Source organism: Procambarus clarkii, chromosome 57, assembly GCF_040958095.1.
Source record: "Procambarus clarkii isolate CNS0578487 chromosome 57, FALCON_Pclarkii_2.0, whole genome shotgun sequence".
NCBI classification, from domain to species: Eukaryota; Metazoa; Arthropoda; class Malacostraca; order Decapoda; family Cambaridae; genus Procambarus; species Procambarus clarkii.
In genome coordinates this window covers 16,177,870-16,191,052 of record NC_091206.1, presented here as the reverse complement: position 1 = coordinate 16,191,052, position 13,183 = coordinate 16,177,870, and the positions used below count along the sequence as shown (strand labels likewise).

Below are 13,183 nucleotides of genomic sequence, written 5' to 3'. Positions count from 1 at the left end.
TCGCCCACGGTGCTCCAGGGTAGTCGCCCACGGTGTCCCAGGGTAGTCGCCCACGGTGCTCCAGGGTAGTCGCCCACGGTGCTCCAGGGTAGTCGCCCACGGTGCTCCAGGGTAGTCGCCCACGGTGCTCCAAGGTAGTCACCCACGGTGCTCCAGGGTAGTCACCCACGGTGCTCCAGGGTAGTCGCCCACGGTGCTCCAGGGTAGTCGCCCACGGTGCTCCAAGGTAGTCACCCACGGTGCTCCAGGGTAGTCACCCACGGTGCTCCAGGGTAGTCGCCCACGGTGCTCCAGGGTAGTCGCCCACGGTGCTCCAGGGTAGTCGCCCACGGTGCTCCAAGGTAGTCGCCCACGGTGCTCCAGGGTAGTCACCCACGGTGCTCCAGGGTAGTCACCCACGGTGCTCCAGGGTAGTCACCCACGGTACTCCAGGGTAGTCGCCCACGGTGCTCCAGGGTAGTCACCCACGGTGCTCCAGGGTAGTCACCCACGGTGCTCCAGGGTAGTCGCCCACGGTGCTCCAGGGTAGTCACCCACGGTGCTCCAGGGTAGTCACCCACGGTGCTCCAGGGTAGTCGCCCACGGTGCTCCAGGGTAGTCACCCACGGTGCTCCAGGGTAGTCACCCACGGTGCTCCAGGGTAGTCACCCACGGTGCTCCAGGGTAGTCGCCCACGGTGCTCCAGGGTAGTCACCCACGGTGCTCCAGGGTAGTCGCCCACGGTGCTCCAGGGTAGTCACCCACGGTGCTCCAGGGTAGTCACCCACGGTGCTCCAGGGTAGTCACCCACGGTGCTCCAGGGTAGTCGCCCACGGTACTCCAGGGTAGTCACCCACGGTGCTCCAGGGTAGTCACCCACGGTGCTCAAGGGTAGAGAGAGAGAGAGAGAGAGAGAAAAGAGAGAGAGAGAGAGAGAGAGAGAGAGAGAGAGAGAGAGAGAGAGAGAGAGAGAGAGAGAGAGAGTGAGAGAGAGAGAGAGAGAGAGAGAGAGAGAGAGAGAGAGAGAGAGAGAGAGACAGAGAGAGAGAGAGAGAGAGATCAGATAAGAAACAGTTGCTGCAGTAATAAATAAAAGAGTAGACATAAATAATCTAAAACATAAAAATAATAATAAAATGCAGGCCAAAGATGATGATTCTTTGGAGTTGTTGTTGTGAGGCGGGCATGGAGGGAGATCATTAATTAAGGAGTGTGGATGGTACGCCTCACGCACCCCGCCCGTCACTTGTTCTGGCGCGCAATTTGTCACCCGCCGTCAGCACCCACGCCTCCCGCCCCCCCACCCATAGCCCGCCCCTCCAAGCCCGCCCACAACAACAACAGGCCGCCCACAACCCCTCGCCTAACTTTTCGCAGCTTTATCGAGATTTTTATCTTCATTTCCTTCTGTTTCTTGCTTATTTTTGTTTTAAATGTTTTTTTGTTCAAGCTAGGCTTTAACTTGCATATATTGTTCTTCTTCTTCATTTTGTTCTCTGTTCACCGTGTTGTGGTTTAAGTAGTTCTTGGCGTCTTGTCTGGTGCTTCAAGTGATGGTCCGCGTCTCCTATCATCTGTCTACTTCTTCAAGAAGTTGTTACCGTGAAAAGAACCTGTTTCTCTGTTTACATGGTGGCCCCTGTTGTTTGGTGTCCTGGTGACCACGTACACGTCCCCAGGGACGGGAGTGTAGGGGTGTAGGGTGGGAGGGGTGAGGAGAGGAGGGAGGGAGGGAGAGTGTGAGGGAAGGAGAGGCTTCAGAGAGGGAGGGAGGGAGGGTGTGAGGGAAGGAGAGGCTTCAGAGAGGGAGGGAGGGAGGGCTGTGACTGGTCCGGCGAGGAGGGTAAACAGAAATCTGGGCCAGACCATGATTGTGCATAATATACGCACAGTAACTTAATATATCACTTATCACACACACACACACACACACACACACACACACACACACACACACACACACACACACACACACACACACACACATATGATAGGATGCAGGATGATAGTAGGAGGATGATAGTAGGAAGCTACAGGACGACCTAGACAGACTGAATGAATGCCCAACAAATGGCTGTTACAGTTTAACCCGAGTAAATGCAAAGTAATGAAACTAGGCGGTGGAAACAGGAGGTCAGACACAGGATACAGAATAGGAGATGAAGTACTTAATGAAACGAAAAGAGAGAAAGATCAAGGAGTTGATATCACACCAAACCTGTCTCCTGAAGCCCACATAAAAAGAATAACGTCTGCGGCATATGCGAGGCTGACTAACATCAGAACAGCCTTCAGGAACCTGTGTAAGCAATCATTCAGAATCTTGTACACCACATACGTAAGACCAATCCTGGAGTATGCGGCCCCAGCATGGAGCCCGTACCTTGTCAAGCACAAGACTAAGCTGGAAAAAGCTCAGAAGTATGCCACTAGACTGGTCCCAGAACTAAGAGGCATGAGTTACGAGGAAAGACTGCGGGAAATGCACCTTACGACACTGGAAAACAGAAGAGTGAGGAGAGACATGATCACTACCTACAAAATCCTCAGGGGAATTGACAAGGTAGACAAGGATGAACTATTCAACACTGGCGGTATGCGAACAAGGGGACACAGGTGGAAACTGAGTACCCACATGAGCCACAGGGACGTTAGAAAGAACTTTTTCAGTGTCAGAGTAGTTAACGGATGGAATGCATTAGGCAGTGATGTGGTGGAGGCTGACTCCATACACAGTTTTAAATGTAGATATGATAGAGCCCAGTAGGCTCAGGAATCTGTACACCAGTTGATTGACAGATGAGAGGCGGGACCAAAGAGCCAAAGCTCAATCCCCGCAAGCACAAATAGGTGAGTACAAATAGGTGAGTACACACACACACACACACACACACACACACACATGGGGCCTAGTGGCTGAGTGAACAGTGCTTGGGATTCGTAATCCTTCTTCCGGGGATCGATCCCCCGGCTGTGGCGGAAATAAATAGGCAGAGTTTCTTTCACCCCGATGCCTTTGTTCAACTGTCTAACAAAGTTAGACAGCTTTGTTCAGCTGTCTAACTCCCCAGTAAATAAGTTCCTGGGAGTTAGACAGCTGCTATGGACTACTTCCTGGGGATGTCTGTGAGTGAGTGAGTGTATGTGTGTGTGAGAGAGAGAGAGAGAGAGAGAGAGAGAGAGAGAGAGAGAGAGAGAGAGAGAGAGAGAGAGAGAGAGAGAGAGAGAGAGAGAGAGAGAGAGAGAGAGAGAAAGTAGTTAGTAAACAGTTGATTGACAGTTGAGAGGCGGGCCGAAAGAGCAAAGCTCAACCCCCGCAAAATACAACTAGGTGAAAACACACACACACACACACACACACACACACACACACACACACACACACACACACACACACACACAAACAACTTGTAACAGGTGTCTAACTCCCATGTACGTATTTATTGCTAGGTAACAGGAGCATCAGGGTGAAAGACACTTCCCATTTCTTTCCATCATCGTCTGGGATCGATCCCCGGTCCACAGGACTACGTATCCCGAGTGCTCTCCACTCAGCCACCAGGGTGTATGTGTGTGTGTACTCACCTAGTTGTGATTGCAGGTGTCAAGCATCAACTATTAAGCATCAGCGAACATCAGCAGTTCAATGCAATACCTGTTGAATTATTTTCCCTATCATTTTATTTATTTATTTATTTATTTACATTTTACAATTTACTAGTTTACATCCAACCAGCTCTCGTCTCACTCAGTTTTCCCGTCAGATTTCCTCTCCCCTAACTCTCTCTTCGGCTCCCCTCTCCTCTACCCGGTTCCTGCCTCTCTCTCTCTCTCTCTCTCTCTCCCCTTGGTACCCTGTGGTGACCCCAGGTGACCCGAGCCCTAGGCGACGACGGGGACGACTCCGACCCGAGGGACGTAACCTGACCAGTGTTGCCCTGGCCTGATGATGCTGCCCCTTTGTCCTCTACCTCTCACTCACTATACCTGACAGCCTCAGCCTCAGCCTCAGTCTCAGTCTCAATCTCAGTCTCTCTCTCTCTCTCTCTCTCTCTCTCTCTCTCTCTCTCTCTCTCTCTCTCTCTCTCTCTCTCTCTCTCTCTCTCTCTCTCTCTCTCTCTCTCTCTCAAGGTTCTCCGAGTCAGTGTTTGCTGACGGTAAAATTGAGAGAAAAACAGAAACATCTCATGATGACCCTATACCCACTTGAGAGATGAGTTGAAAAAGGGACAACACAGTAACTAATTTCTGAATCAGAAAAAGAAAAGACGAGTAGACATAACCCCTAGCAAATCAGAAGAAGCAAACCTTAACGGGATCACATCAGTGGTGTATGCAAACCCAGAGAGAGAGAGAGAGAGAGAGAGAGAGAGAGAGAGAGAGAGAGAGAGAGAGAGAGAGAGAGAGAGACGAGGAGTTACTATAACGTGGCTGAAGATATCAAGACTTAACCTTACACCAGTAGATGAGACGACGACGTTTCGGTCCATTATCAAGTCGATTGTCATAATCGACTTGATAATGGCCCAGGACGGACCGAAACGTCGTCGTATCCTCATCTTCTGGTGTGTGGTTAGTCTTCAAAACCAGAGCGTACAACCTTTAGAACCACACAGACGGTGCTGAAATAAGATGCATCAAAAGGTGTGTAGAAGCCTCTAAGGCAAGGCTCAGGAACCTTCCGTCACAAAATGTCACATTTTACTAAAAATTTATTATTTATATTGTATTTTCTTAAATAAAGATAAAAAAAAAAATTCCTAAGGTCGCACAATGCGCTGCATTCATTCAGATATGTAAACAACAAACAGATCAAGTGTTTCATTAATATAAGTGGGTTTTTGAAGGGCGCAACCCTCCCCCCCCCCACCGTGCTCTAATGAGCTACAGAAAGACATAATTGGTTTCTAAGTTGGTCTGAGGCGGGACAAGTGCCCCCGAAGGTAGATCAATCAAACTTTCATAGGTGGGGAGATTGACTAGGCGCTAATCGTATGTACGCCTCTGTTCACCCAGCATGGATTGTATACCTGGTTGTTAAACAATTGGCGGGTCGCGTTCCAGGGGAAACTTAAAAAAAAAAAAAGTCACTAAATAGTTTTAATCTTGTGCCTAATTCGAGATAAAATATCATAAGCACCTTCAGATGTTTTTGTAACTGCTAAAAATTCAGCTTCAGTCGCTTCTGCGCTCAAGCGGTAGCATATGCTTAAGCAATTACAGGCATTTTTTTAACTTTTTAAACTCCCAAAACAGGTATTGTAGAGTATTTATGTAACAATTAACCGGGCACGCAACACCCGCCTTTACAAATACAAATACAAATATTTATTCAGGTAAAGTACATACATACAAATACAAAAGTTGACGGATTCATAGATAGAGCTAGTACATACAATGCCTAAAGCCACTATTACGCAAAGCGTTTCTGGCAGGATACTGCGTGTAGCGTTCATATTCCTCTTTGAGACTAATGTCACAACGTCAAACTGTGGGCCAATGATCCTTTCTCTTTAAACTCCCTCCTGTACCCATCACACAAAGTCTTTATCACTTTATCACCTCCTGTGCACGAGGATGATAAACTCTACTGTCGCAGCCTGACTTAGGGCCATGCAGCCTCTCCTGGTGATTGTCTGTTCTATAAGGCTGTTTGTCTCAACCAGATCTGATAACAAGATCAACCAGATCTGATAACAAGATCAACCAGATCTGATAACAAGATCAACCAGATCTGATAACAAGATCAACCAGATCTGATAACAAGATCAACCAGATAGTCTTCGTAGCCCGCATGATCATTCATCACAGCCAGGCTGATAAGGAACTGCAGTGAAAAATTATCCAGTTACTTGAAAGTTTAATCCCCCCCCAGCGACATTTCTTAAATTTGTAGGCAGGAGACCGTTTCACGTGATACTAACTTCACATTGAGACGTGTACAGCCAGAGAGGTGATGACGAGCCATACACATTCTGCCACAGACGCAACACAGCCACAATAGTTGATTGATTGATTGATGAAGATTAAGCCACCCAAAAGGTGGCACGGGCATGAATAACCCGTAAGTGGTGGTCCTTTTGAGCCATTACCAGTATCAAGAGCTGATACTGGAGATCTGAGGAGGTGCGACTGCACCCTGCGTGACGGGAGATGTTTCCCAATAGTTGAACAACGGGCACATTAACAACAATTACGGGCTATTCATGCCCGTGCCACCTCTTGGGTGGCTTAATCTTCATCAATCAATCAATCAACAACACACGGGAGACATCTCCCGTCACGCAGAGTGCAGTCGCACCTCCACAGATCTCCAGTATCAGCTCTTGATACTGGTAATGGCTCAAAAGGACCACCACTTACGGGCTATTCATGCCCGTGCCAGACCACCACTTACGGGCTATTCATGCCCGTGCCACCTCTTGGGTGGCTTAATCTTCATCAATCAATCAATCAACAACAAGTCAGTGCAAGAAACTCACCTTGACGGGACTCGGGACCGTTTCCGCTCTCACCTGTAAACTTATAGTGAAAGAGAACTACAAAAGCTATTTACGGTACCGACCGTGGAGCGCAGCGAGGTCGTGGTGGTGATGGTGATGGTGGTGATGGTGGAGGGAGGGGTTGTAGGCGGAGACGTGGGCGGTGTTGGGGACGGTGGGCGTGTGTCCGTGGTCCTGCGCCACGCCCATGTAGCCGCTCACACCCTCACTCCCAGGCGGCGTTAGCGGACCGGGGGAGCCTGAGGAAGGGCCGCCAGGAAGACCAGAAACATTACATATAATGAAAATAACAATAGTGGAATTAATTATAAAAAAACAGCAATAACACAACATTTAGTTAAACAAATCCACAAGGGCCGTGACGAGGATTCGAACCTGCGTTCGGGAGCATCCCAGACACTGCCTTGATTCTTGAGTTATCTTGAGATGATTTCGGGGCTTTAGTGTCCCCGCGGCCCGGTCCTCGACCAGGCCTCCACCCCCAGGTACCTATTTTACTGCTAGGTAACAGGGGCATAGGGTGAAAGAAACTCTGCCCATTGTTTCTCGCCGGCGCCCGGGATCGAACCCAGGACCACAGGATCACAAGTCCAGCGTGCTGTCCCCTCGGCCGACCGGCTCGGCCTTAATCGACTGAGCTACGACAGTGCTCAGTCGATTAAGGCACTGCCTTATTCAGTCGATTAAGGCAGTGTCTGGGATGCTCCCGGACGCAGGTTCGAATCCTCGTCACGGCCCTTGTGGAATTGTTCATTTGATGCATCACGTTATTGTGATCTCTGTGTGTAACATTTAGTTGTTCCAGTAACTGTGTCACTGGCTTCACAAGACTGTTACTTGCTTAGCTAAATGAACTGTTAAATGAACCCATTAGCTAAATAATGGGTTCAGGACCTGAACCCATTATGTGCCTCTGTAACCCTTCCCACCAGCGGTATGGGGTGCATAATAAATGACTTACCAACCTACCACTACTTCTTCCCACTACTTTAATTTTACCCATTTCACTTGAAGATCTAACACGCTAATACGGATAAAGTTATTTCGATATTTTTTTTACTGTCTCTAGTGTCCATATATGTCTCCTCGTTTCACTGTTCCTAGTTTTGAACATTTGAACATTAATTCCCATTTGAACTGTATGTCGCTCTCAAGTTTCCCATGTTCCGCCTATTTTTCCAGTGTGGTGAGGTGGGTGAGAAATTCTGTTCCTTCAGAATTTCCCATTGCTCAAGCCCCTCAGCTCAGGAACCAGTCTTATTGCTTATCTTTGAACATTTTCTTGGTTTGTTTTATGTTTTAAACAGGTGAGGGGTTTCATTCCGGGTCTACATACTCAAAAGTGGGTCTCGTATGGTTTTTATTATTTAAATCAAGAAACGGTATTTTGTCCATTTGCTAATTCTCTCCATTCTGGTATCTCTAGTCTGTCTTACTGTAACCCTAACCTAACCTTTCCTGGAGGAACTCCCTCATCCAACTTAGAACTGTGCCAGATATAACAGTATTAAAGCTTTATGTGGACCAAGCATTAGAGTGGATTTAATGAGGTTTTTAATGTCTCATATTGACATAAAATGCAAGAAAATTATAAATACAATAATTATGCTACTTTCTGATTACTTTTTTTGTGTGGATAAGCAGGTAGGAGGGCTACTGTGTGAGGATAGACAGGCAGGAGGGTTACTGTGTGTGGATAGACAGGCAGGAATGTTACTGTGTGTGGATAGACAGGCAGGAGGGTTACTGTGTGTGGATAGACAGGCAGGAATGTTACTGTGTGTGGATAGACAGGCAGGAGGGTTACTGTGTGTGGATAGACAGGTAGGAGGGTTACTGTGTGTGGATAGACAGACAGCAGGGATACTGTGTGTGGATAGGCAGGCAGGAAAGTTACTGGGTGTGGATAGACAGACAGCAGGGTTACTGTGTGCGGATAGGCAGGCAGGAGGGTTACTCAGTAGACAAAATATTGAAGTTCTTGCGAGGCAGGATCAAGTATAACATTTGGGGTTTACGGCTCATGCTCGGTGGTAATATGGAAAATTGGTTTACTGAGAATTATATAAAATATATATATATAAATATAGTATTTTCCCTTGTAAATTGATGTAAATATGATCTTTGTATTGTATATTATATAATAAAGAAAAATATACCGGCCTGTCTCCCCAGCTGCAGGAAGTCTTGTATGAGACATTGTTAAATGTTTCAAAATAATCCAAAAATATGCAATCCACTCATCCCACTGGTGTCTGATTATCATAATCTTCTGGTAGAATTTGTGTTTATTCTACTGTTAAGCACTACATCGTGTGTATGTTTCCTCAGAATGTTACTCTCGAGAAAAGACTTGTTTGCTTAAGACCAATCAACATCTAGATGGTTATTAAGTCCAACATAATAACTTACTGACCAACCAACATGACTACTGTACTTTAGTCTTGAACATGCAGCTGTCCAGGACTGTACAACTAAAGTACGAAAAAATGGATACATCTCTCTCTCTCTCTCTCTCTCTCTCTCTCTCTCTCTCTCTCTCTCTCTCTCTCTCTCTCTCTCTCTCTCTCTCTCTCTCTCTCTCTCTCTCTCTGTATATATATATATATATATATATATATATATATATATATATATATATATATATATATATATATATATATATATATATATATGTCGTACCTAGTAGCCAGAACGCACTTCTCGGCCTACTATACAAGGCCCGATTTGCCTATTAAGCCAAGTTTTCATGAATTAATTGCTTTTCGACTACCTAACCTACCTAACCTAACCTAACCTAACTTTTTCGGCTACCTAACCTAACGTAACCTATAAAGATAGGTTAGGTTAGGTTGGGTAGGGTTGGTTAGGTTCGGTCAAATATCTACGTTAATTTTAACTCCAATAAAAAAAAAAATTGACCTCATACATAATGAAATGGGTAGCTTTATCATTTCATAAGAAAAAAATTTGAGAAAATATATTAATTCAGGAAAACTTGGCTTATTATGCAAATCGGGCCTTGCATAGTAGGCTGAGAAGTGCGTTCTGGCTACTAGGTACGACATATATATATATATATATATATATATATATATATATATATATATATATATATATATATATATATATAATTTTTCTGCCAAAATTAGCTAACACATAAATTCAAAAGTTCAAAGATTTATGAAGATCATTTAAATTTAAAAGACTAGGACAATAAAAAATTAATAATATTAATATTATTAGTAGTATTTAAAAATACTAATATTAATATAGTAATAGAATAATAATAAGAGAAAATATATACAAAATATAAAATAAATCATAAAAAAGACCTAACAGCACACTCCAAGAAGACAAAAATTCAACCCGTCCTCAGACCAAGTCCATTCCATCCGGCGGTCGACCCCACAGACGCATTCAACAGTTTTAACTTACTGTTCAATAAAAATAGTAATTTTCTCAAATACAGTATAAATTAATATTATATATTAGTATATTGTGCATATTTAGGCACTGGTTAGGTGTTTAGGTTTTGTTGGCGATTATTAGTATTTGTAGTACGTGGGTGAAGCATTTTCAGCGTTGTGGTTCGAACAGAGGACGTGAGCGAAGCACTTGTTCCGGAAGTGTTCGAACGTCATCAGTTGTGAGTCGTGTGTAAACCGCTTTTCATTAATAAGCAGGGGGTTTGGCAGCTTGACTAGCGAGCTTGGATCTTTGTATGCGAAGCAGCCCGTCCTCGACTCAAGTCCATTACATTCAGCGGTCGACCCCACAGACACATTCATAAATTTTAATATGCTGTTCATTCAAAACGGGAATTTTCTCAAGTATAAATTGATATTATAATACATTGGCGTATTGTGCATATATAGGCATAGGATAGGTTAGGTTAGGTGTTTAGGTTCTGTTGGCGATTATTTGTATTTGTAGTACGTGGGTGAAGCATTTATAGCGTTGTGATTCGAACAAAATTCGTCAGTGAAGCACTTGTTCCGGATATGTTCGAACGTCAGCAGTTGTGAGTCGTGTGTAAACCGCTTTTCATTCATAAACAGGGGGTTTGGCGGGTGCATGGAATCACTTTTGGATCTTTGTTTGTAGGGCGGGCTGGTGCGAAGACTGGTTGGAGAACGGGTTGGAACAACTCATTCGAGGCCTCTGAGTCGTTCAACCTCGGTCTCATTTTTGCGCTGTAGTTAGATTCCAAGATAATGAGATCTAGTCGATCCCAGCTCGAAGTCAGTGCAGACAAATCACTGTGAGTGAGAGGATTGCTCATCGCTTCACCGTGACCTCTAATATCGGGAGACGCAACTTGCCTAAGGGGCAAATCTGTGAGGTAAGGACACCCATATGCCCGCAGAACAAACTGTCCTTAAACTGTGTGCATTCCATCCAGCGGTCGACCCCAAAGACGCATTCATCAATTTTAAGATGCTGTTCGTTCAAAATGGATATTTTCTCAATATAAATTAATATATATTAACATATTGTGAATATTTAGGCATACCTTGAGGTTACCTTGAGGTGCTTCCGGGGCTTAGCGTCCCCGCGGCCCGGTCATCGACCAGGCCTCCTCCCTCCTACAAGGCATAGGTTAGGTTGGGTGTTTAGCTTCTGTTGGCAATTATTTGTATTTGTAGTACGAGGATGAAGGATTTACAGAGTTGCAATTCGAACAGAGGTCGTCAGCGAAGTACTGTTCGAGACAATGTCGAACGTTATCAGTTGTGAGTCGTGTGTACAGCGTTTTTCATTCATAAACAGTGTGTTTGGTGGCTGCATGGAATGAACATTGGCCGTTGTTGATGACAATGGGCTCCTGACTTAGGGTGTTTTTGTATCAAACGTGGAGAGTACAGTTCGAACATTTAAACACGTAAACACGGCCCATCGTCATCAAGAAAGGCCAAAAGGGATTAAATGCAGCTGCCAAACCCGCTGTTTATGAATAAAAAACGCTTTTTACATGACTCACAACTGACGACGTTCGAAAATTTCCCGAACAGTGCTTCGCTGTCGACCACTGTTCGAATCGCAACTCCAAATGCTTCAACCAAGTACTAGATACAAATATTTACCAATATAACCTAAACACCTAACCTAACCTACACCAAATTATGCACAATATGCTAATGTGTAATAATATTAATATATTTTTGAAAAAAAACCTGTTATGATTAAACAGTATGTTAAAGCTGATGAATGCGTCTTTGGGGTCGACCGCTGGATGGAATGAACATAGCCTGAGGACTAGTTGGGTAAACAACACTAGATCTGGGATCAAAGGGCAAAGGGTGCCCTTTGCCCTTTGTTTTAAATAGTTTGTTTTAAATAGTTTCCATAAGTGTGATTATTGTTTAAACTCACACTGACGGCTAATTTGTGGATAAGAATGCTTAAGAAGGTTCCGAAGTTCCCATTCTAATATATATATTAATTTGTGATACATTATACCAAACAATTCTTGTCATTTGTTAGTAAATCTGCAAAACTACTCTCGGCTGTCAAGTGGGGCGTCGACCACACTGGCCTCTGAAGGTTATTGATTAATTGATGACGATTAAGCCACCCAAGAGGTGGCACGGGCATGAATAGCCCGTAACCTCTGAAGGAGCTCCGGCGCAGCAAAGGTACTAAGGCTAAAGCGCAGTTCGGAACATCCCGTGCGTAGATTCGAACCCTTATCACGCCCTTGTAGATTCAGCCCGTCCTCCAAACAAAGATCCAAAAGTGATTCCATCCACCCGCCAAACCCCCTGTTTATGAATGAAAAGCGGTTTACACACGACTCGCAACTGATTTCGTTCGAACACTTCCGGAACAAGTGCTTCACTGACGAGTTTTGTTTGAACCACAACGCTATAAATGCTTCACCCACGTACTACAAATGCAAATAATCGCCAACCGAACCTAAACACCTAACCTAACCTAACCTAACCTAACCTATGCCTATATATGCATAATATGCTAATATAATACTAATTTATATTTGAGAAAATTCTTGTTTTAAATGAACAGCAAGTTAAAATTTATGAATGCGTCTGTGGGGGCGACCGCTAGATGTAATTTACTTGAGTCGAGGACGGGTTGGTAGATTTGTTTACTAAGGCTATTTCCTCATTTCACAGGTTTTTCTTACAAATATACTGAGAACGGAATGTAATTTGTACGTCTATATTACTAAGTGCATTAACTTGTCAACTCAAGGCGACAGTGACCGTTTTTAAGTAAATAAAAAATAATTCCAACAATAAAAATATTGTAATTCAATAAAAAATGGCGTGACAAAAATACTTTCAGTTAATTTAACAAAGATAAAATGATGACTAATTATATATATATATTATATATTATATACCTAGAGTGGAATGGACGTATATACCAAGCGGTATATACCCCACTTTGTGAGGTATTATAAGTTAGAGGTATTGTAAGTTAGAGTTTACAATAGGTTTGGAGTATGTCCGGGGCTAAAGTGTACTTGCTAGTTGGTCAGTATGCTGTTGTGGAAGCCTTAATAAGCCTCCAAAGCCTTAAGCCCAACACCAACCCAAACAACATGGTTGAACAAAACATTGACTCCAAAATAAGATTCAGAATAAGAACAAGAACTAATTTACTCACAATTACAATTTTATTTATTTAAAGCCATATTAAAAATAATAATAAATCAATAAAATTGAATAACCATA

At 44.1% G+C, this 13,183-nt stretch overlaps 1 protein-coding gene across 1 annotated transcript in view; it reads right to left on the bottom strand.

The window, feature by feature from the left end:
* Window positions 1–13,183, bottom strand: part of LOC123745002 (forkhead box protein F1) — a 119,900-nt gene that overhangs the window by 99,396 nt on the left and 7,321 nt on the right. Inside the window, exon 2 of the mRNA XM_045725250.2 lies at window positions 6,545–6,721. Coding sequence (XP_045581206.1) covers window positions 6,545–6,721 — 177 coding nt within the window. The remainder of the gene's footprint in view (window positions 1–6,544; window positions 6,722–13,183) is intronic.